Source organism: Lipophrys pholis (genome assembly GCF_963383615.2).
Source record: "Lipophrys pholis genome assembly, chromosome: 16".
NCBI lineage: Eukaryota > Metazoa > Chordata > Actinopteri > Blenniiformes > Blenniidae > Lipophrys > Lipophrys pholis.
The window spans coordinates 16271578-16295306 of NC_137634.1; the positions used below are offsets into that span (position 1 = coordinate 16271578).

Sequence of the window (23729 nt, forward strand, 5' to 3'; positions counted from 1 at the left end):
TCCTTCTTTTTTTTGGTTTGTTTTTTACGCCGCACGAGCTGGTCACCCAGCGCCGTGAAGTCGGACGAGGCTGCCGAGAACACAGGCGAGCGAGGCGGGCTCGCGCTCCACCTTTCAAGGGCTGGATCCTGGGGGCTCGCTCCGCGCGGACGCAGCCCCGGATTTTAAACCCGCTTCCACGCGGCGACGCGCGAAAATAAAATGAATCACCGCTTTCCAATTCGAAAACTACGAGCCCGTTCGTGCATTTTCTTACCTGTTACGGTGAATTGTGATAAATCGCGTCCTCCTCTGCAGCTCTCTTCCCCCTCCTAGCTCCAAAATGGCGCCAATATGTATAGATTGAGTGCCCATGGGTCCGAACCAGGAGTGAGCGCGCAGCGCCACCTATAGGGCGTGGGGCGCAGGACGCACGGAGCTTTCAAGGGGAGCTCGGAAAACACACAACTCACCACAAACTCATCAAATATACATCAAAACACACATTTCAGAATCACAGCGCAATGATCATGTTGCCTAAAGCTCCAATTAAAAAGTGATTTATAAATTAAAAAGGAACTGAGTACACGATAGAGTGACTGTCTTTATTGTCATTAATTTGTATTTGAGAGAAAGAGAAAGACACGCACGCACGCACACACACACACACACACATTCACGAGGGTCAGCATTTAACCTCATGTGCATGTTGTTGGACTGTGGGAGGAAACCCACACACACTCTTCTCCAATACATCAAATATTCTAATAAAAAATCGAGAACAAGGAGAGAAACAGTCACAATAAACCTCGTGTTCTAATCAGGATCACATTTATGTCTCCTCGATTCTAAACTATATTTACAATCCATTCAGCTGATTTTCAGCTTAACAGCACTATTCATATTTTTAAAGGCATCTATAAAAATTCTAATTTAATGAGGCAGTGACGCTATCAAAGCTTTACTGAAACACATTTTAGTTCGACATAAAGGTCTTTTTTATTTTATTCTCTGCTTTCAAAACCAATCATTTTATCCTTTGACACACCTGTCCCTCTTAAACTACATCTTGTGGAAATTGACTTTCCCTGTTAATGTGATTTTTAAAAAATTCTAAATTACTGCAAATGTCCACATAACATCAAACTAGTCTATTCTATCAAATAATTTAATAATTGACTCATGAATCTGCCGTTTGCTTTGTCTTCCTATGATGATGGGTCCCTGGCAAACATGAGCTATAGGGGGAGCTCCAATATAATATTTCAGAATTACAGCGTTAAACTGTCAACGTCATTCCAGTGAATTCAACACATTTTCATTTCGTTAAAAAAAAAAAGCCAGATTAAGTCAGATTACTTGGAATAACAGTAATAAATGGAAATTATGACAATAGGGAACACAGATTATTCAAGATAACCGAAAAAGATTAATTATTTACCCCTGACTGAATAATATTTCTTTATTATTTTTTGTTTTGACATCAGTCTCGACTCAGTTTTACACTGTTTCAGTGCACTATACTGTAGGCCCTGGAGTTTCGGCTCAAACTCACTAAAAACAAAAACCCTAAAAAAATCATGTTTTTTTTTTAAACTATAAGTCAGATTCGTATTTGGTTTTTTTTCTCAAATTCCTTAGGTTTATGGATAAAATGTCAAATTAAATAAAAAATATAAAGTTGAAATGTCAAAACCACTTGAAAGTTTTGGACGTGTATGAATCCCTGTGATCTCGTGGTGCTGGGGGTCTCGGTACATGTTTGTTATTGTCAAGCGGACTCTGCGCACCCCTGATGTCAATGAAGCAATCAGCCGCAGCTCGGGCTATAAATCCCGGGGGGGTAGCGAGGAGGACCGGTTTCATGGCTGCAGGATGGAGGGGTTCTTGTTCCCACCCTACAAACCCCGCTACCCGCCCCCGGCTCACGGCGGCAGCTGGGAGAAGAGGGAGGGTCGCTTCATGATCCCCCATGGCTTCAACTACCTGGAGCTCTGCAAGGCCATCCTGTCCCAGGTCACCCCCATCCTGCCGCCCCCCACCCAGAAGGTGAGCACCAGGGACTGCGGCGTGCAGGTCAACGCCCGGGTGGATAAGATCGTCCAGTGCTCTCTGGGGCCCAAGACGCTCTTCTTTGACGACCACCACCCGGCCGCCTCCTCCTCCTCCTCCGCGTCGCCCCCCTGCAGCCCGGGTCCGAAGGAGCAGTGCGCCACGCCGCTGCGCTTCCGGAGGCCCGTGTCCATCTACTCCCAGGTGTTTGACCGCAGGGTGTGCGTGAAGCCCGCGGAGGACGGCGCGAGCGAGGGGGCGGCGGAAGCCGAGGAAGGAGCCGAGGCGGAGGAGGTGGCGGAGGGGGAGCTGGGTGGAGAGGAGGAGGAGGAGGAGGAGGAGGAGGAGGAAGAAGAAGAGGGGGCGGAGGAGGAAGAGACGAAGACCTCCACCCAGCGGCCTCCAAAAGGCTCCAACTTCCAGGTTCAACTCCTGCAGTTACCAGATTCACGACACTAATTAGAAAGTTCATTAACCTTCCTGTAGTCGCCGCTCTGCACACAAACATAGAAACTAAACTTAAGGCCGTTTATTTGATGATAAATCAGTTTTCAAACCTCTTACCAACCACATTGTTCCCCTCAACTTGTAACTGAAGGCTGAATGCAGGATTTCTTTATCTTTCAACTTCATGTTTATCCAAGGTCTGCAGTGTCAAAACTGTTTTGCTAATGGCTTTGCAGTAATGCTTTACAATTTTCAAATTGTAATCTAAATGCATTTTTGATTCCATAATTGCATTTATTCTGAATTAGTTGTTTGGGAAAACCCATGTAATGACCCACACACTTTGACCATCACTGCATGTACTAGTTTTCAGCAAAAGCTGGGCTTCAGATTCTTTTTTTTTTTCCCCACAAGATAATGTTTGGATGTTTTAGGTAACATAAGGCAGGAAATTTTCTCCTATGGGTCCTGGTCTACGACTGCATTCGCTGTTATTCGAATAAATTAAATTCCAAAAGTGTTTCAAAGGAGCACATCTATGAATATAAATGACACAATCTGTCAAATATAGGATGGGCTTTTGATGCATTGCATCTGGAAAGTTCCCTTTGTTTTCAGTTCCTGGAGCAGAGGTACGGCTTTTTCCACTGTAAGAAATGCAACATCCGATGGGAGAGTGCCTACGTGTGGTGCATCTCTGGAACCAATAAGGTAAGCGACCGTTCACGTGAACACCACATCTGGCTTGTCCACATTTGGTTAACAAGTTGTTGTTTTTTTTATTCTGCCAGGTGTACTATAAGCAGCTTTGCAGGAAGTGTCAGGGGGGCTTTAACCCATACAAGGTGGAGTCTATTCTCTGCAAGGTAAAGGCGTCCCCATCATCCAGGAAGGTTGACAAATGTCCCAGCAGCTGACGGTGATCTGGTTTCTGGTCTCAGGGTTGCTCTCAGACCTCTTGTGACTGCGACAAGAAGCAGAGGCACATCAACATGAAGCGGCCTCACCGCCAGGACCTGTGCTGCCGCTGCAAAGGGATGAGGCTGTCCTGTGACACCACCTACAGCTTCAAATACATCGTCTGAGCCGTCCTCTGCCAACGCCACACTGGCATACACCTGATATGCATTTGCCACGAAGGTCACTGTTGGCAAACGTGTACTGCGCCATCAAAGAACAATCCCTTATTCCCTGACATGTTACCGCGTTCCTCCCATTAATCCTGAAGCCCACCATGAAAATAAAGTTTATGAAATGTATGTTGCACTTTAAAAGTTGTGATTCTTTAACATTTACATGAATTTGCCTTTGTTGAAAACTTTGTATCTGGCTTGTTGCAGACTTCAGACCGAATGTCTTTCAACATGTTGACCATCATTATATGCTGCCATGTTCAGGTTGTCTATTTTGAAGACAAATGAAAGCTTCAGGAGAAGTTACACCAAGCCTACAATTTAAACGCTTTGAACAACTAAGACCGAGCAGCAAGAAATATTTGTGCACTTCAAAACTGAGGTGGAAACTGGAGAGTGGTGCATCTAAGGTCTTAACTGCTAAATTTGACCTTAGGCATTGGGTAAGGCCACCCAGCCATTCCAATAACATCTACACTGAAATGGCTACACGCTGCTCAGGGTTGCACGTGAATCCAACTGGTTAGGAGAAGCTATATTATGAGGAGAAACCCAATGACACAAACTCCATACAGAGCCCAGACTTGATCAGGGTATTACTGTGAGGTCAGAGCGTGGATGTCTTGGGTCTGGAGGAGTACCTAAAATGTTCCCACCAATTCTGAAACTAATGGAGGCTCCCATTCAGCTTGTTTCACCAGGGACTCTACATTATGCTCTGTTCACCAGCGTCATTCAGGTCTTCGCACTGGAGAAACTTGATGCAGCATTAGGTCATTGACATGAAAGTATCTTTATGAGCAGTCTTAATGTGCTTTATTTGATTAGTCTTTAATTTATCACACGCTCAATGATGGCTGCCATTCACGATACTCCCACTTTGAATACTGGGTTTGCAGGAGGATTTAAGACAAGCCATGAATTCCTGACGTTTGGCCCCAGAATGCAATAATCCTCCAAATGAAAGTCAAGGACAAGTCAGTTGAAATGTGTCCAGCAAAAAGGATGAAATTCCCCTCTTTATAGTCCAATAGAAAAAACGTAAACGACTCAAAAACAAAAGATGGGAGCTGAAAGAGTCCTTGGTTTGATAACCTGCCATATCCCGATGTCAAGAGAGCAGCACAAGTAATAATTTTGATATGTCTTTACTTTTGACACCAACTTGTACAGAGCTTCAACTCAAAACAACTTCACAAAGGCTGTAAAAGTATTTACACGGTGGAAAAAAAACCCCAACTACCGTCTTTATCTAAAAAGCTTTCAAAATGTGCAACTTCTCATTTGGCATCCAAACACACGTTCCCCCGCACACACGCACACACACACAAAAAAAACACACACACACGCCCACCCACATGAGCTTGAAGCTCCCTTTTGTACCTCATACAAACAAACATATCTTTCAGATAAAATATGATTTTTGTTAATAAATATTTCAAACACTCCCTACGGTACACAAAAGATGCATGCATGGCAGTTTGACTCGAGGGAACAAACATCAATATAAAACCTACATCAAATGAGTGTGGATTTGTGGCTGATCACATATAAATAGGAAAAAAAAGACATTTGTACAGCAAAGGGCTGGAGGGAGAACCGACGACGGGAGGCGCTCAGCATCAGTAGTAGCGCAGGGTTTTGTTTTGAACGTCAGCGGTGAGTGCTGAATGTCAGCATTTCCCTTAAGTGTAGCGTTACTACAGACCACACACACAAACATACGCTGCTAGGGTTGTGTGACGAGAACTATCAACAGCATACAGACAGACAAGTTTTGAGTGTATACATGCGCCATCCTATAGGCATGTGAACACAACAGTGTAGGACGGTGAGGATTACAGTGTGCACGCTCACTAACGATGCTACAGCTAGCCACGGAGAAGTTTACGCCAACGCACAGATGACGGCATGATCGGCCCACCAATGTTTACAACAGCAGTCTGAGGACGAGCCGCTTCGCCGACACGGAGTATAAACGGGGCGAAAGCAGGAATCACGCTCGGGTGTCTTGCGTCCCCTCTGTCGGTCAGCGTTTTTTAGTCAGTGTGCAGACGTCTGGGAGGCGAAACGGGGGAGGGGGGGGGGACGCTTGTGTACAGTAGAAAGCATTCATCTGGGTCATGCATCGCACAGTTTCTTCAGAACAGTAGACAAAACCGCAAGAGAAAAGGTTCCTCCAGCATTTGGCATTTCCCTCTCGGTGAAAGTGACAGCCTTTTTCTCTCAAAGTAAGAAAACAGTCGCTTAAGCCCCCCCCCCCTTTTTTCTATAACATTACAAAAAAACTAATACTAAAACTCCATTTAGTGCAATAGAGGAAACTCGTCGAGTGATGCTACATAATGTCACAGGTCGATTCCTCACTGTCTCTGTTGATACTACTGACAAATACATCCTTCTTGAAGGAGGCAGCACAAGTCAATCCGGTTCCTCTGGTAAGCAAGTTGGATTTCTCAGGCTTCAAAACCTTCACGGGTCCTCTGGTCCCCCTTGCTGAGTGATGGCCATCAAGCAGGACTTTAACTAGGAGCAGGTCATTTTTACAACAGGGAGCTGTGAAGCAAAGACGGCGTTGGATATGATCACATCAGGTATTCTCTATCAGCAGGCGACAATCTGTAGAATCCAGTGGGTTGAGAGATAGTCCCCATTATACATGGGATAGGTTTAATAATCTTACATCTTGACGTGCTTCAGACTCGTTGACTGTTTTTCCAGACACACAACGATCTGAGGGTCAGTAAGGAACAGCTGGTTTCAGGCGTTTGGATCCACGCAGGTTGAAGCTCTTTAGGTCCTCTGGTGTGGTAACTTTAATGTCTCAAGTCTGAACATCCGACGGTTCAGCATTCAGGAGCCCCCCTACTTTCAATAGGGGCAAGGCAGCATGCCCCACCTTCCCCAGGTAGCGAGACAGGGGTGTCGCGGCACCGCCGAGGGAACAGCAACAACCCCACGCCGCAGCCTCTCCAGGGCCGGTGGGACACGGAGGGGGAGGCGGGGGAGGGGGGGGAAGAGATGAAGACCGAGAGGGACCGCGGGTTAGGACTGCACCCCGATTCAGGTCTAAAGCTGAGGATATGCTGGAGTGTTTGTACGGGGAGTGGGGGAAATGAGGGAGATGTGAGCCATGAGAGGAAACAGGAAATGCATTTGTGCAGGAGTGTGTGAGCAAGGTGGGCTCTGAGGCCACCGTGGGGAGAGAGTGGGACGTACGCCGTTTGTCCCGGTGTGTATGTGACGGTGGTGAAATGTGTGACGTGTGTCCTTTGAAAGGATGATAGACACTCCTGTACTTGTTTAGAGGACGTCTTTTGGGCTCTTGAGTATGCGGCACTGTAAAATCTGCTTGGCCTGAAGCATTGGAGCAATTTAGTGACGACAATAGGTCCGGAGGTTTGGGAAAATCAAGCCAGGAGGTATCAGAGTTTACAGCGGATGAGAATGAGGAGTGCAAAGAGTAGTTCCAGTCATAGTCTTCATGTGGTTCTGGTTCTAGCGTTGGGCGGGGCGAGGTGCAGGCGTGTGTCTGGAGCTGTGCAGCTGAGGCAGCAGACACACGGGAGGAGGCAGCGGCCAGGTGTGCGGGTGCTGGGCCTCCTCCGCATGGGCAGCCCGGGGCAGATGAGGCTGCGCTTTCGGGAGAGTCAGCGGCTGCAGCGATGTGGGAGGTGAAGGCGGGGAGGGAGGGGGCGGGGGGCTCCTGAAGTCCTGTCAGAGGCTGGTCCCGGAGGCGCTGGAGTCGGGGAGGTAGGTTGTGACGACCCGGTACCCCTGGGCGCGGCGGATCATGTCGCGGATCTCCCCATTGAGCTCCAGCAGCTTGGAGCAGATCAGGCTGAGGTCCTGCCGGGAGCCCACCAGGGCGATGGTGCCCGTCTGCCCCAGGGTTTGGTGGCGGAAGTAGATGTTGAGCAGCGTCTGGACCTCGCTTTCCGAGCTGCCCCCAAACACACCATGGGGCCACTGCCTCCTGAGTAGCAAACAAAAAGAAGTGGGGCAGATTAGGTTGTGAACGTGCATCGGCTTGTTTTGTGTCTTCATGAGACACTGTGTCCTTTGGAGAGTCCCTCACATACAGCAACTTCATTCAGGCAAGACATCTTAAACTCACTGTGGTCAGCGGACGACTAATACTCGTGGACAATTGTGAGACTCACCTGCACTCTTGGATGTAGCGCACAGCTTTGGTGAACTCGTGGTTCTTAAGGCACTCCAGTATTGCCTGCACGGCGGACTCAGAGGAAGAGAAGTTGGGCACAACCATGGCCGCCACCTGGGTCGCGTGGGCGTGCGCGTGGGCAAAGTGTTTGTGCTCCAAGTCGCTGGCTACGGCCGCCTCTGCCGCCTGCAGGCTGGTCCTCAGACCCGTGAGCTCCCGAGACATGTTCAGCAGCTAAAGAGGAGGGAGGAGTCTGCATGAGCTTTGTGTCAACAAGTGGGTTTTAACATTCAAGTGTGGCATAACAATGAAAGAAGATTTTTACAGCATAAAATAAGAGCAAACGTGAAAGTCAACAGCAGTTATATACTAAATAATGTACCAATTTAAAATGTCTTCAAACTATTTAATTCCACTTGTGCGTGAAAGAAATGTTTGCACAAGGAATTGTTTCACTCATTGGGAGAGAGATATAGAAACTTATCATTTGTTGGTAACATCTATAAAAATATAAATATACTGTATCACAGATATTTTCTTGCCGATTCAGCTCTTCATTCAGCTGCTGTACAGTCGCCTGGTTTGGACCGAATAGAAAACTTTAAAGACATTGTAATAAATATTATAGTCCAGTTCACAGGTTGTTTTTTTTTATCATCTGATCAAAAGTTGTATACAGACAATTTCATAATGAAACAATGCTGGGAGCTGACAACATGCATAAGGGGGTCAAACTTGTTTCCGGAATTTCTTCATAACTAACACAAAGGACAATCTCAAGCATGGACACATGAGTCCTGACTCCAGTCAGGTCATGTGTCTGAGCCATCCAGATGTCTCTGCTGTCTTCAAGCTTAAATCTAACCATGTAGTGTTAAGAAATACTCCTCCTTGGCCAACTTGTTTGGTGTGTGCAAAGGATTAGAACGCGATTTCACAAACCTCTCCAGAGGAAGGAGCAACACAGCAGGATGCTACAAAGTGGGATTTCTAACTGATGTCATGTTTAAATGAGAACAGTGGAACATGTGGCCTGCATTGTGTTCTTGGCACAAAAGAACCAGCTTGCGTTATACACTCCATAATGTCCTCATGAAGAATGATGTGTCTCACCTCAGGCACGGAGCTGATGGCATGAACTTGACCAATGAGCGAGCAGTAGGACTGGAACAGCAGGAGGAGCTGAAAGTGCAGCTTGTAGAGCCGCTGACAAAGCTCCAGTTGCTAGAGGACGAGAAAGGATCAAAGAGGGGTCAGATTCATCGGGAGAGGAGGGAACACAGAGGATTACAATCACACACTATTATTACTATCAGATTCAATTATATTGAGCAGTTTGAGAGAAATGTGCGGCAGCGACGTAGAGAAACTTGTAAGAGAACTTACTGCAAGAGACTCCATTTGCTAGACAGCGAGAGAGCATGTTAGGGCGTCAGAGAGAGGCGAGAGGAAGACAAAGCACCAATCAAACACATGCACAGCATTTAGAGTCAGGCTAAGAAGAATTAGACAACAGTGTACACAAGTTTTGTTTTTCATTGCCTGGAAAAATTAGCAGGGAAGAACAGAAACACACTGCAGACATGCCGAGGCAGTGAGTATTTTGGTTTGCACATGAGCACACAGACCAAAATATGAAGCCAAGATTAAGTTACTGAGCAAGTTTGTCGGTGAATCTCAGATATCAAGAGGTTAAAAGTCATATAAATGAGCATCTGTACCTTCTCCTCTGAGTCTCCAGGCTGGCAGGTCACCACACTGTCACCGGGGCACCTGGGAAATGTGTCTTTACAGTTTCTCAGCCACTGAAAGAGGAAAGTAAACAATTTGGAAAAGAAACAAGAAGAGAGATTTTGAATACTTTTTTTACTCAGAAAAATAAAAAATAATAATCACACACATAAACCAAAGAGAGAGAGAGAGAGAGAGAGAGAGAGAGAGAGAAAAAAGGTGCACATAGGTTGAGTTACCGAGACGGCAGCTTCCTCTTTCGTGTTGTAGGTATCCAGGTACTCCTGCAACTCCAGCGCGCTAAACTTCATCTTCTCCAGAAGACCATAAGACATAATCTGAAAGCACCAATGAAAAGACTAAAACCAGCAGAAAAAGGCCTGGGTACAGTATGTCTGATGGAATAATTCCACACAGTCTTATTTTACCGTGTTTCACAGACATACTGTGATCAGCACTGAGCCAGTTGAGTGTGAAACCAGTACTCACGGTGTCCGCATCAATGTAGATTGTCGGACAGTCAGAGCATGTGGTGAGCATCTGTGAGGACCTGAGAAACTTGGATCCAATGCCTCTTAATCCCTCACCAAGGTACGTGGCAACATCAGTTGTCAAGGTGCAGAATTTCCCCTGAATGTTCTGGAAAAGAAAGGTCATTTCGATAAATTATTGTGTTGTAATGGCTGTGTGTCCTTCCGAATAGAAGACATTGCTTTGAGAGAAAAAAAAAAAAAAAAAAAGAGCTAAATGAACAGAGCAACACTAAAACACAATCTGAAAACTGAGAATTGCCTCATGTTATATTTACCTTAAAGAGAGATGAGAAGACTTGAAACGTGTAGACGGCACACGACCCATCGGAGTCCGTCACAAGCTGGTTGATGTGACATCTCCACGCCTCCTCAGCATCGTCACACACGGTCGGCTGGAAAGCCGCCAAGATGGCGGAGAAAAAAGGAGAAGGGGGAGGAGGAAATCCAAGATCTTCCAAATCATCTACATCATCACGTAAGCTGTAGCAATGGAAATGAAAAACAAACAAACGAACAAACAAAGAAACGAAAAGGTTAAAAAAAGAACTATACTTAGCCGATTAAAGAAAATAGAGACTATTCATGTAAACAAAACCAAACAAAAACCACTGACTCATGACAAAAGCACCGAGTTATGAAATTATATGAGCGGAACAATATTGTATCGTCTGTTCCAGGAAAACGCTTCAACAAAGTTGGTTCAATGCGTATGAAAAAAAACAACAACAAAAATGTTTTAATGGCCTCAAAAAAAAAACATTTTAGGCTCAAAACATTAGGCTTAAGAATGTGTAATACTTGACTAATATAAAAAGGTTAAAACCGTCCATGTGTGTCAAGACGACAAGCTCAAATCTTGGGCCATCACAGAAACAGCAGATCGAAACAGATATTGGAATTCTGCCAAAACCCCTGGGTGGCAGAGCTTTTTTTTGATTTTGCTTTGACAATTAGTTGAAACTGTAACATGACAGTCACTCTGGATTTACTAGCCAAAGTATTTATCACACTAAAAAAAGTTAATTGGTTAAATTATGCAATTGGAAACCCTTGGAACTGTCCAGTATCTTTATTTCATTGCTATTAAACATATTACATAGTTTTCTGAACATACTAATTAATCTTTTAAAGATGGTTGAAATAAAATGACACCCCACATCACTAATACATAATTTCAAACTCATCTGTAAATTTCCTGACAAGAATGAAGATGCCTTAAAACGACTTAACGCATACTTGAAAACACTTTGTAATAAATGTCCAAATTTCTTACGTCGGGTGTGTACACAAGCACATCACTAATTGAAATAAGAGCTTTAAAAGCAGTTCACTTGCTGTTCAGTCTTGTGAGCGAATCTGCAGGTTGAAAAACACTTCTCTGTTTTCTGAACATGGTGCTCACCTGGGCAGACAGTTGGGGTCTAGAAAGTCCAGTGGCGGTTGGCAGTAGTCCGGGTTGAGCCTGCGGTCCAGATTGAGCAGCTGGTCTTGTGGCTGACCCGGCAGCTCTAGCGTGAAACTCTCGCCGCAGTCTGAGCCGGGAGGAAGCTCGTTGGTGCTCAGCGACAGCTCGTCATCGTGAGCCTGAGTGTCCTCGTCCTCGCCGCACACCCTCCCCTGTGAGAGCAGAGGCAAAGCATTGGAGCTCATGACAACAAGTGCATCCAGTCAAACACCTGGTAATATGGATCAATTCCCCACATGTAGGATGTTGTGTTCATGGAGGGCTCCCTGCCCCGGGGTGGTGGCACTGAAGGACGGGGGGTCAGCAGATGTGTCGTAAGAAGTGGACAGTGAATCAGTGTGATTGGTTTCCTCTGATGGAGAAGGGTTGGTCTAAAACAGAACGGCAAACCAGGAACATCAATTATTTTGATCGAGTGACAAATTCGAACTGTGTCACTGCAAAATGACAAAAAGTGTTCCGGCTTCAGTGGATGTTAACGTTGTATTGATCCAGCAGTGAAGGCTACGCACGAGTTGGGAGTGAGACAGGCTCTGGCTGGTTGAGGACTCCTCCTCTTCTGAGGACTCGTCTGAATCGTGAGGGTCCTCGTGTCCCAGACTGGGAGTGCTGCCGGAGTGTTGGCTCTCCTCCAACAGATCGCCCAGCTCTGTGCTGTCCAGAGATCGCCGGCGCACACCCCAGTTGAAGTTATCGACCGTCTCGCCCTAGATAAAAAAAAACACACGCATATGCATGGGAAGAAAAGGGCAGAGGCCAGCGATTTGTGTGCAGTCGAAAGACAACGGAAAGCTGCTTTAGTAACAAGCACAAGATGCAAAAAAATGAACCATTATTTCATGGCATGGGAATATGCTGGCTGGACTGGTTACATCCTATATGATCAAAAAAAACTTCTATATACCATTTCATTACGAAAAACAGCAATTTTATCAGAAGTACAGTTCTGCAACCAAGCTGGGAGAGCGAAACAAAGCACATTTCTTCTTTTTCAGTGTGAAACAAGGGAGCTGGGGACACCACAGCGCTGATGAAAGCAGATGTAGCGTGTGAGAGACCTTACCTGGAGCTCCTGGGCAGCGAGGGGGAGAGAGAGAGACACAGAGTTAGACAGAGAGAGGGACGAGGAAGGACAGAGTAATACATCGCAAGTAAACTGATGTTAAGGACAGACGGCAGATAAGAAACACTTAAATTCCACAAAAGAAAAAGTCAGACATTTGACTACGCTGCGAATCCAGCCGATGAAATACAGTGTGAAATTAACGTTTCACCTCTCCGTCTTCCAGCTCCACGTCCAGGAAGTCAAAGTCTCGGAAGACCCTGAACTGCTGCTCGCTGGCGGTGTCATCAAGCGTGTCCTCCCTGGTGCCGCCCTCCTCAGACGACACACCGCTCTCACGCACCTCCATCATGTCCAAGTCGCCACATGATGAGAAGATCACCTGCGGAGAGGGAAGGATGTGGCGTTAAACACAGAGATCTAACCTTCTCCAAAAGCATAATAATCTAACAAAATTAGTGACATTCTTTTTGGCAGATGTGAAAAACGACCAGTGCGGTATTACAAAATGCTTACCGATGGGTTCTTTGTGAGCCCGACTTCTTGTCCACAAAGAGATAAGACATTGACCAGTTTCTCTCTGGTTCTTTTCTGCGTGCGATTAAAAGAAGAAAGGAAAAAAAGTGTTGATAAGAGGGGGAGTAGACAAAAAACTTGTATACTGTCTTCACTCTCTACGTACACAATGTTTTTACATGTCCTCTGAGATGTTTGTCTGGTAATCACAGGTCGACTACTTCTTACACTACCGAGCAGGATTGTGATGAACTGACCTACTGTAGTTACAGCTGCATAAATAAATGCAAATCACTTATGCTTGATGGCTATAAATCGAATTGGGGTCAAGTACTACCTGAGATGATTGTGGTCGTCTCCAGCTGACGGGCACCAGGATGGTGTTTGAATTGGATCCAGATGAAGTGGAGGAGGTGCTCCGGGTTACTGCCATAGCTCTGGCCTTCCCCTCTCGACCTCCAGAGCCCTGAAGCTCATCAAACCGACGTCCAATCACAGGAGTCTTGAAAAAAACAAAACAAAGAAACAAAAATAAAAAGTTGGGGTCATATGAAAATCATTTGACTGTCAAAAACATTTAGGACACTGTGAAAGTTGAAATATGTATGGAATCACTCATTTACTTACAGGATCCAACAAAAAAAAAAACCACAGCAAAACTTCCTGTCACTTCACAATATCTCGGAATCTAAAATGAAATCTCCTTTTCTCTTGGAAATTGTTAAAAAGGCTGTCAAATCCACCTGAGAGAGAACAGTACCCTCATTTACAAGAGCGCCAAAACAGTTTCTTTATTACCTCTGAGATGTCAAACGTGAAATCCAGTGTTTTCCCAGGCAGGGCCTTGGAGGAGCCGTCCCACACTCTGCTGACCTCAAGATTAGACAGGTCACCCTGCGAGTGGCCGTAGACTGGATGAACGAGGCTGGCAGAGCGAGAAACTACCAGCTTCAGGATGTTCAAAGCATCCTTCCAGTGGATTGTCTATAAAATCAGATGTCAAATAAAAAATAACAGACGACACGAGGATTCATTCCACACAATCACACAATAAATGCCACAAATTAAGTTTCTAAGCAAACAAAATCATGGTGCATTGTAGGGCGCCTACCTGAACAAACTTCTCGATGGTCTTCATGACGTCTGCATTAAATTGTTTGACTTGAACAGCAGTCAGGTCCATGTGGCTGAGCAGGCAGTAGATGATCTGGAGAAGAGATTGTTGCATACTGGGCAGGCCCTTATCCAGGAGCTGAGAGGAGAACAAACATGAACTTTCTTATTATGCAATGTAGTGTCATTTAATCATTGACTGTACTAATTGGCTACAAAAATGATTTAGTTTTTCTTAAAACGTAATAATACAGCACATATTCACAGCTTGCATAAGAACTAAAGTCTGAAAAAAAACAAAAACTAAAGCTAACTCATTTATCGGAGCTCACCTCGGCCATGTAGGTGACCATGTTGAGTGTAATGTCAGAGAAAGCCTCGTGGAGGTAGCGGCAAACCACGCTGACCCAGGAGAATGGGTCCCGCGTGTAAGAGCGCGTCTTGTAGAGCGTCATCACATGAGCCAAATGGGACAGCTTCGTGTTCTTCTCCACCAAACATACCTGGAAGTGGGAAGGGTGCAGTATCGGGGAGAAACAGGAAAGAAACATCAGAGCTGCCATGATTCTGCTTGTTTTATACTTTGATAAGTTGCTTTTACGAGACAGAGAAGAGCTGTAGTAATGCAAAAGGACATCAAGGACAACTTGAATCATGTTTGATGAAGAGATTTTTAAGTACCTGCGCAATTCTCTCAGCACTCTCTTTGCAAAACTGTGTTGGGTGACCAAAGTGTTGCACAAGGTGAGGCAGCAGACACAGCACATTCAGAGGGAAACCTGCACAACAAAGAGAAGCACATACTTTAGTTTGAAGTGGAAAAATAAGGATACAGGCTTCATCAGAGGCAAAACAAAAACTGATCTAATGGATCTGATATACAACAGAATAGAATTAAAAGTGACATACCTATGGACTGTGAGCTGTCAACGACAGGCACTCGGGAGACGGGCGTGAGTTGGCAGAACAGCTGTAAGGTGAGGTCAGATGTGGCCTGCGAGGTAAAGCCCTTCAACAAGAGCTGCTGTATCCCAGAGAACCCGCTCCACCTCAGCTGAGCCTGCAGCTTTTCCAGACGTTCGCGGTTCTCTGCCCTGTCCAAGGGGACCTTGGAAATAAGAGGGTTTTACAAGTTATCCTGCAGAGCTTTCATAAAAAAAATGTGCTTCACTTCTAAAATAAGAAGATAGATGGATACCTTTGACAGCAGCTTGTGTACAAGGCGAAGTGACATTTGATATTCAAACTCAAAGTCTGACTCCATGAGTGACACCGCCACCCAGAAGACAGTGGCAAGTATCGACGAGGGATGGGAAACGTGAGCAGGATCGGACAGAGCGCTGGGGTCAATACGGTTGGTTGAGGATGTGCAGGACCCCGGGGTTCTTCCAGTACGGGAAAGACCATGACTGTTGCAGGCCTGTGGGTTGAAAATAAACATCCAAATGAGTAACAGGTCCTGTTCTTAACAGAGATAGCATAAAAAAGAAAGAATGAATTTCTTGCCTGGATGCGATCCAGGGTTGCACTGCGAGGAGGATCACTCAGCTGGTTGCCACACTCCCCAAACTTCTTGGGGACCGAGTAGGAGCGCTGATGACGTTGTGATGACAGACCAACAAATCCCGGGCCCGGGAAGTTCAGTTGACCTGTGCTCTTTCTGTTCATCAATTTGTCGCTTGTCACAAAGTCTGGTGAGGACGTCCTGTTGGTCAAAAAGTTAAAGAATTTTCTATTTTGGTGGTGTTGGTTTTTTTTTTTACTGCGTTGCTTGTTGACTCAAAAAAATAAAAATAAAATAAAAAATGTTTAAAAAAAAATGCAGAGGCTTACCTGGTAAGAGCTGCCATGAGGTCACTGTTTTTCAGACATTCAGCAAGATTCACCACCACCGACTCAAGTGTCAACAGCACCTCCATCACATAGCCCTGAAATACCCATTTTTAGCATTAAACAATCAAAACCACACGAATAACTTCAAGTCATGGTGTCTGCTTCAGACACGCTCCAGTTCTCTTCTTTCACTCACCTGCACTTCATCTCCAGGTTCTCCCACAACCTCGACGAGGCGGGAGACGAGGTCCGAGACAGCGTGGTTGTTGATTGGCTGTTTGAGGGCCCGAAAGATCTGAAAGGAGCGCCCGGCATAGTGTCGCGAAGAGCTGCACAGCGCCGTCTGTAGGGCCACATCGCTCAGCTGCTGCTCCAGGTGGAAGTCTGTGAAGCGCAAAACCAGAAAGGATGGATGCAAACATGTCCACAAATTGAATGTGATCAACTCAGTATTCTGAAGATACGTGGTTCTTACATTTATTTCAAAAAATATATACAGTACATATTCTTTTCCTCACCTGATTTCGACTCCTTGAAGACAGAGATGACATGGCGCAGGAAATTGCTGAGCTGATCCGTGCTCTTGGAGGTGGGGTTCTTGGGTGTGATGTCCTCGTGCACCCAAAGTGGTCCAAACGCTCTGAGCAACAACAAGACAGTACTCCAGGCACTGTATACCCACCACCAATAGCACCACATACAGGTTACAGAGGGACTTAAATACATTCACGGGGCACACAGCAACACCACAGTGGAATTTTCACGCACACATACACACACTCATGTCACCTTGCACAAACACATCAGAGTATTTAAATACGGTGATCAGGCCTGCAGAAGTGAACAGATCGGGTCACTGGAGTTGTGTCTACCTAGTAGAGAGGAACTCAATGAGTTTGTTTGTCTTCTCGTCTGTCTCATTTTGTGTATCTTCGAGGTCCTCCAGGTCGTCGGGCGTGACAAGGGGCAGATTTCCAACACTGCCTGCAGTGCTGCCACCACCCAGACTGGCAGAGGACGAGTTGGAGGTGGAGCTGAGCCCAGAGTCCACCACCGGGGAGGCCTGCCACTCTCGCAGAAAATCAGGTGCATCTAAAGGAACATGAGGGCAGAGTACACATTGGTGTACACAAAATATTTTGTCCTTGATGCTTTGTCATGCTAGCTAGTTCTGTTTATTGGTTTTCCATTATGAAAGCTGATCCAACACTTACTTCAGGTCAATGTACATTGGAAAATGTCACAGGGTTCATAAATGCTGGCCAGTTTTTGCTTACGTGACTGCTGGTACTCCGTGTGGTAGCTCGACTTAATGGTGAGGGTCTTGTTGTCGCTGATCTCTCGTGTCAGCATCAGAACTGAAGCGATTACCTGAAACAACAACAATGAACATTCAACAATGACTGAGGAGATTTGACAGGGAATAAACATACCGGCATGTTCTTAAACAGATAACGTTCCACTGCTGCTGTCCATTATGAATGGTCTGATGTGAAATTGATGTGATAATAAGTATTAGGATTTCATTCAGACCTGGAAGTTGTTGTTGCAGGAGAGGGCAATAAGGAGGTGCAGGAGGAGACGTTTGCTGTGCTCATACACTTCTGGTCTGTAGTGATCCAGACCTGCCAAATCAAATAGACATCAAGTCAAATGATAAGTAGTGAAGGACAGTCCACGCAAAGCAAAGTGCACTAAGATATCAAAAAAAAGAGAACCACAGCATAATTAAGTGCTTTTTTGAGCACTTATCTGCATGCACTGCCAGCAGTAGATACATTTCAGAAAGAATGAATTAATCAAGTAAAAGTAATCACAAAATGAAGGCTGCTCAAAGTGCTTCAAAGAAATATAAAGATATTAAAATCATGAAAGTTATTCAATGCGTAATAACAAATATATATATATATATATATAAGCTACATATAGGCAAATGGTAGAATAAAATAATTAAATTATCAGAGATGACAGACAATTACATTCTTTATTTCAGAAGCAAAGAAATGTGTGTCATGTTTGGCAAAATGACTAATTCAGCTTCTTCACTTCAGTAAAAGTAATAGTAGGAGGTTTTGAAATGTCATCAACTACAGGAGAGGAAATCCTTTTTCAAACCAATTGACACCTGATGCCTTTTTAATGAATCTTCAACCAATCTATGTTTGTCAGAGTCGATGTATCAGTTTAATTATTAACAATGACACAAATCATGATTCAACTTAGATAACATATTCAAGTCAGAAACGGAATGTTTCTGTCAATAACAATAAACAATAACAACCTGACTGAACTCTATAAAAAAAGACTATGAATATAATATAACTTTTGCCCGTATTTTAATGTAATTTGAGTTGTCACTTTCTGTAACCTCAGTGTGTTGCCATCAGTTACTTTGGTCCTACATCGTAACTCTGACTCGTCTCCAGACCCGTTAAAAGACGTCACGAGCCATTTTGAAGAATGTAAAGAAGACGAGGTATAGATGTTTGTCTTCAAATATAAGAAGTGGAGGTGAAAAGTTGTAATACTGAAGCACACTCAAGAACAGATGCTTGAAAAATGTACTCAGATAAAGTCAAGTAAAAAGGCAAAAAGTAAAGGAAATCACCCAATAAAATGCTTTTGTATGTGTACTTGTACGTCACAGTGAATAAAACATTTCTTCCCATACCAAAGGCAGTAAAAAACAGTAGGGAACAACACTTTTCACCCAGTCACAAAGAGCGGATGATAATCGGTTGTCTGAACTGGGGTCAGTATGCTGAATATGCAGAGTGCATAACATTTTTTTTCTACAACAGCTGACAAAGCAGGAATGTGTCTGCGGTGACACAAGAAAACGGTCTGTCCCGAGATGCACGTCTGTGCTCGCATCGAGCTTATTGGGCATCACAGAAAATACCTCACTGCGTTCATTTGTGACTTGAACGAGGTGTTTGAACAACGGGTTTTGGTGAAACTTTTCAAAGCTCTTCTGACTCAGCGTACCGAGCGCACCTACCTAAGAAGAGAGCATGGAGGAGCAGCGGCAGGTGTAAAGCCCAGTCCTCCCTCACGCTGTGGTCCACCACCATTTCAGTCATAAAAATCACAGCAATGTTGCACCTGAGGAACCAGAACGCACACAGGGGTCATGAGAGGACAGTAAACTCAACTGGGTTTGAACTCTTCAGGAGATGCAGTGTGGTGTACTAACAACGTAGGTATTGCATTTATCTTGTATGAGCATCTGGCTCGTGCTTTTCTGTTGAATGAACTTGATATTTGTTACTTCTTTCCCCACTTCTCACTCTCCTGCTCGTTGACACCTTTTGTTCTAAATATTATGTAAGTAAACTTTTCTTTACTGATGAGGGAATGCCTTGTTTTTACTGTTCCTGTTTTTTTTAGACACTTTTTAAAAGCCGAGTTGTGGGAAAACATTTTTGTTCTTGTATGCACGTACACAGTATGTATTGAATAATAATAACGCATTATCTATCTGTTAATTCTGAACTAACTTGGCCCTCCTAACGGCAGCATGAAAAATATTCTACTGTAAGTAACATAACATTAACCTGTTTCAGTATATGTTCTGCATCAGCAGCTTTATATAGAAAAACTAAGACTTTCTGCAAGTTTTTTTTATTTTTTTATCTCAACAGTTTTGTTGTTTCCTCTCATTATCATGAATTCATAAATTGGTATCTTTGATGAACAAGCGTTCAGATTATTCTGCAACTGATCTCATTCAAGTGTGTCACATTATGAGGAGAATCAGTTATTAGACAATTTAGTATCATTTCCATAATACAGCCTTGTGCATGATATTAAGACACTGCATGAATCAGAAAGATATTCAAAAACAAAACAAGTATTACTCCAAGAGCTTATGATATACAGTATATATGCGATCAATTACCAATTTTCAGTAACTTGTAAAACCCTGCTCCTCACCCATGAATTTACCTCAATAGGGCCCCATCACTACAACAGTCTGTTCTGTAATGAGTTGAACTGTGTGTGCTGCCTATGAATCTACCATGACAGACCGACATGCCTCTTCTTGCCTCATCTTAACTAATGGTTTTCTAAGGCGCAGAGAGAGACAGAGTAGATAAAGAGGTAAATCCTTTCTAATATTCATTCTCCACATAGCAGAAACAGAGCGAGCTGGCTGGGTTTCATTCTGCAGCGTTGTTTATCAGACCATCTGTGAGTAGGTGTTACAAGTCTGTGTGAAAGTCGCTTTGCCGACTCTGCTGATGGGAGCATCTCTGTTCTGCTCTCTGTGTGCAGTTTCTGGGATTGTCTGCGCACGGCCGGTGATATGTGTGTCCGTGTTGACTTGTTAATATTTACCTATGCAGTGGCCCTCTTGGAGTGATGGTTTCTGGTAGGTAGTCAACCAGCGGCGCCCAGCAGCCTCCGTTAACAGGCATGGGCAACGGCTGAGGGTGATTGGTCTCCAAAACCCCCAATAACCACCCAGCATAAGGTGGGAGAGGATCAGCTAAAGAACAAATAATAATAATCCAGAGATTTACATATGCACAAACTAACAGTTTTGATCAGTTTATTCAAAAAGTGAAAACTGGATTCCTGCCTCAATACGCACTTAATCACATGTGTGATTAAGTGTTCTTGATTTACATTCTGTAGTTTTACCCTAAAGCCAAAAAAAAATATTTCCAAAATAAAAGAAATCACTTTTTTGCATTAGAAAATCTTTGATGTGGGTTCACTTTATATCACTGTGATCACAAGGGAGACTGATGACACACTCGCTGTCATTAGAACACACTGATTGTAGATTACACTTCAGCTGCTAAATTACTCCAAATTTATACAAATAAACATTCAAATACAGGATCTGAATAAGTTTAAATGTGTACTTGAAGCTGTTTTTCTGGCAGGACTATAGCAGGAGACTCACATCCCCTTCAGTGAAAAGTAGAGTAATGAAAGACACTGACTTACAAAAAACAAATATTTGGACAGGATTAGTGAAAATAAGCATTAAAGTGGTGAACTTTTCAGACAGACGTGGAAAATCTGTGTCCTTGAGGCTTTTTCAAATAAGACACGGCTGTGAAAACCCATCAGTTGGGTGTATGTTTATGAGTACACATTGTGCAAGTCCAGCCACTTTCTACATTTATTCTCATGATGTCATTCAAAAAAAGATACCAGAGGCACTTACTTTTTTCATCTTCGTAGGAGCCTCCGGAACTGTTGCTGTATCGAGACTCTAGTCTGTTGTGCGCTCTGGCCCGGCTGCGTCAAGTGAATTATAAAGTGAAATCAATTTTCTTGATGACACATATAATCAACCTGAACATTCCTTTTGAGAGGCAGCTCACTTCTGAAATAACCACAGTGGAGCATGTGAAAATGCATGGATGCTTACCGCTCGTCACTCTCTCTGACCAGCTTGTTCTCGTCTGTGTCTGGCAGGTTGTCCTGACCGGCCACCACAGTGTTACTGCTGGACGTGGTGCCTACACATGAGACATTTCAGAGACACTGTTCAGTGATACAGCACTTTTCGCCATCTGTCATATAAACGACATACATGTTTAAAATGAAGATAGAAGTATCTCTTTAGTACACATACTATGACAGGCACATAACCGCTCACCTGTCTGGGAAGTGGAGGCTTTGTTGCTGGCAGCAAAGCGATAGAAAGGAGGGTTATCACAGTGCAAAACCACAGGGTTGACTGGGTCAGTCTGCTGCAGTTCAAAAATGAGCTCCTCCATAGTCTGGATGGTGTTGTTACGGCACAAGTAGATGACCACCTTCTTTATCTAAAAGAGAAAATTATTCATCTATGAAATTGTTTGTAATTTTTAAAATGATATATCAAACAAATCTTTCAAAATCAGCAACGGTCACAATCCAACTCCCTACATTTAATTTGACTCATTCGTTATATATTTATATATATTCCCCACTGATTTTATCTGTCGGTATATAGAAATGAGCCTTACATAAGGCAGCAGCGTGGTATCACTGCTCACTCCGCACAGGCTGATGAGGAACTGCAGGGTGATCCGCAGGTTGTTGCTCCACCTCTCGTTGGACACTAAAGCATTCCAGGCATTCTCGATCTCTGGTCCGGGAACTTCATCTCCATACTGATAACATCAGGAAAAACATGCGGTTATATAAGACAGAGCACGTCTGTGAAAGAAGGGCAGTAGCATTCCAGATTTAAAAAGAAACAAGCATGGCCTCCCACCTTGGCAGTCATGAACATGAGGTTGTTCAGCACCAGCGAGGTTGCCTGTAGCGAGCCCCAGCCACTGCCTCTCAGACTGGGAGCTATGCCCTGCGCCTGACCGCGAGACTCTTCCTCCGGCGTGCAAGGACTGGAAGCAGGGGGGAGAAGCCCCGTGTCCACCAGCTCAATGTTGCTAAGCCAGGGCAGCAGGTAGGACAGCATGATCTGTCTGCCATTAGGATGGGTGGTTGGAAAACGTTGGCTCACCTCTGGGTGAAGGAAAAAACAAAAATGACAAGGGAATTGATTTTTAAAGTGCTATAAAAGAAAGCTGATCATTCTTTAAAGACATTCAATGACACATTTTACATCTGCCTCAGGGAGGATAATGGCCTATTAGTGATTCTGAATGTGAGAGATGAGTGTCTTCAGAGTGCATCTATGCATGTAACCTAATTTAGCATTTATAATGTCGACAAAACTGACTGTGTTTCCTTAATGTGATATCTGGGGTCTGTTGATTAAAGGTCAATATATATATATATATATATATATATATATATATATATATATATATATATATATATATATATATATATATATATATATATATATATATATATATATATATATATATATATATCTATATATATATATAGATATAGATATATATATAGATATATATATATAGATATATATATATAGATATATATATATATATAGAGAGAGAGAGAGAGAGAGAGAGAGAGAGAGAGAGAGAGAGAGAGAGAGAGAGACTTTAAGTGAGTTTCAATGACTTCTTTCGTTCTAATTTAGCATTAAATGCTGCACAAAACATGTTACCTGAGAAAAGAGGCAGAGTGAGCTCTGGGTACATGCTGGCGAGCTGGATGGAGAGCTGAGAGAGGTTGACGCTGTACAAAGGAGGCAGCGGCCCATGTGTCCCATACAAAATGTTGCTGGGCTTCTGCTCCACCATGCGCTTTGAGTATGCACACAGCTTCGACTCCAGCACCTGCACACACAAAATACTTGCATAAAATGATGTTCGTTTCATGCAACTGTTAACTATGTGATCCTAGAGATGTGTGTGTGTTACGTACCTGCATTAGTTGCATGGAGATTTCATATATTTCCCTGCTGGTGTCTGATGCTTTGAACAGCACCAAATTGAGCAAAGTCACAAGGTCACATGGGTAATTTCTGGCAAGGAGGAGACAATATGATATAGTTACCCATTATGAACAAAGAAAATCTTTAAATACAATGATAAAAACACATCAACATCATTGGGTTTTTTTGTAAACAAGATGTGCCTTTCTCTAGTCTGTGACATAATTCTGAATCTGAAATCAGTCTGAGAAATGGATTTTATTACAACAGATACTCTTTCAAACTTCTGCATGTCTAAATAGTTTCTTTTAATTACAATTATACGATCGAGATCAACCAACAAAATGTATTTGTACATTTGTGTTTTGAGAGAGGAAATGT

General features: G+C 43.8%; 3 protein-coding genes across 3 annotated transcripts in view; 1 reads left to right on the plus strand and 2 right to left on the minus strand.

The window, feature by feature from the left end:
* pds5b (PDS5 cohesin associated factor B) overlaps positions 1 to 339 on the minus strand; it is a 33661-nt gene extending 33322 nt beyond the window's left edge. Inside the window, exon 1 of the mRNA XM_080482763.1 lies at positions 257 to 339. The gene's annotated coding sequence lies outside the window, so the exon portion shown is untranslated. The remainder of the gene's footprint in view (positions 1 to 256) is intronic.
* Positions 340 to 1854: 1515 nt separating this feature from the next.
* Positions 1855 to 3563, plus strand: zar1l (zygote arrest 1-like; the record flags this gene model as incomplete). Its single annotated transcript, XM_080483390.1, has 5 exons — positions 1855 to 2325; positions 2428 to 2454; positions 3097 to 3189; positions 3270 to 3344; positions 3420 to 3563. The coding sequence occupies 5 exons, from the start codon at positions 1855 to 1857 to the stop codon at positions 3561 to 3563; spliced, it is 810 nt and encodes a 269-aa protein (XP_080339516.1).
* Positions 3564 to 4413: 850 nt separating this feature from the next.
* Positions 4414 to 23729, minus strand: part of fryb (furry homolog b) — a 35387-nt gene continuing 16071 nt past the window's right edge. Inside the window, exons 30-64 of the mRNA XM_080483906.1 lie at positions 23339 to 23438; positions 23079 to 23250; positions 22254 to 22504; positions 22003 to 22149; positions 21651 to 21819; positions 21420 to 21510; positions 21213 to 21286; positions 20372 to 20522; positions 19032 to 19135; positions 17564 to 17655; positions 17308 to 17401; positions 16903 to 17122; positions 16549 to 16670; positions 16227 to 16414; positions 16031 to 16125; positions 15704 to 15902; positions 15396 to 15617; positions 15107 to 15305; positions 14879 to 14976; positions 14530 to 14700; positions 14196 to 14336; positions 13883 to 14068; positions 13422 to 13586; positions 13085 to 13159; positions 12780 to 12950; positions 12018 to 12212; positions 11742 to 11876; positions 11443 to 11657; positions 10316 to 10520; positions 9997 to 10146; positions 9747 to 9845; positions 9498 to 9581; positions 8890 to 9000; positions 7775 to 8010; positions 4414 to 7587 (exon numbers count right to left, since the gene is read on the minus strand). Coding sequence (XP_080340032.1) covers positions 7329 to 7587; positions 7775 to 8010; positions 8890 to 9000; positions 9498 to 9581; positions 9747 to 9845; positions 9997 to 10146; positions 10316 to 10520; positions 11443 to 11657; positions 11742 to 11876; positions 12018 to 12212; positions 12780 to 12950; positions 13085 to 13159; positions 13422 to 13586; positions 13883 to 14068; positions 14196 to 14336; positions 14530 to 14700; positions 14879 to 14976; positions 15107 to 15305; positions 15396 to 15617; positions 15704 to 15902; positions 16031 to 16125; positions 16227 to 16414; positions 16549 to 16670; positions 16903 to 17122; positions 17308 to 17401; positions 17564 to 17655; positions 19032 to 19135; positions 20372 to 20522; positions 21213 to 21286; positions 21420 to 21510; positions 21651 to 21819; positions 22003 to 22149; positions 22254 to 22504; positions 23079 to 23250; positions 23339 to 23438 — 5386 coding nt within the window. The 3' untranslated portion in view covers positions 4414 to 7328. The remainder of the gene's footprint in view (positions 7588 to 7774; positions 8011 to 8889; positions 9001 to 9497; positions 9582 to 9746; positions 9846 to 9996; positions 10147 to 10315; positions 10521 to 11442; positions 11658 to 11741; positions 11877 to 12017; positions 12213 to 12779; positions 12951 to 13084; positions 13160 to 13421; positions 13587 to 13882; positions 14069 to 14195; positions 14337 to 14529; positions 14701 to 14878; positions 14977 to 15106; positions 15306 to 15395; positions 15618 to 15703; positions 15903 to 16030; positions 16126 to 16226; positions 16415 to 16548; positions 16671 to 16902; positions 17123 to 17307; positions 17402 to 17563; positions 17656 to 19031; positions 19136 to 20371; positions 20523 to 21212; positions 21287 to 21419; positions 21511 to 21650; positions 21820 to 22002; positions 22150 to 22253; positions 22505 to 23078; positions 23251 to 23338; positions 23439 to 23729) is intronic.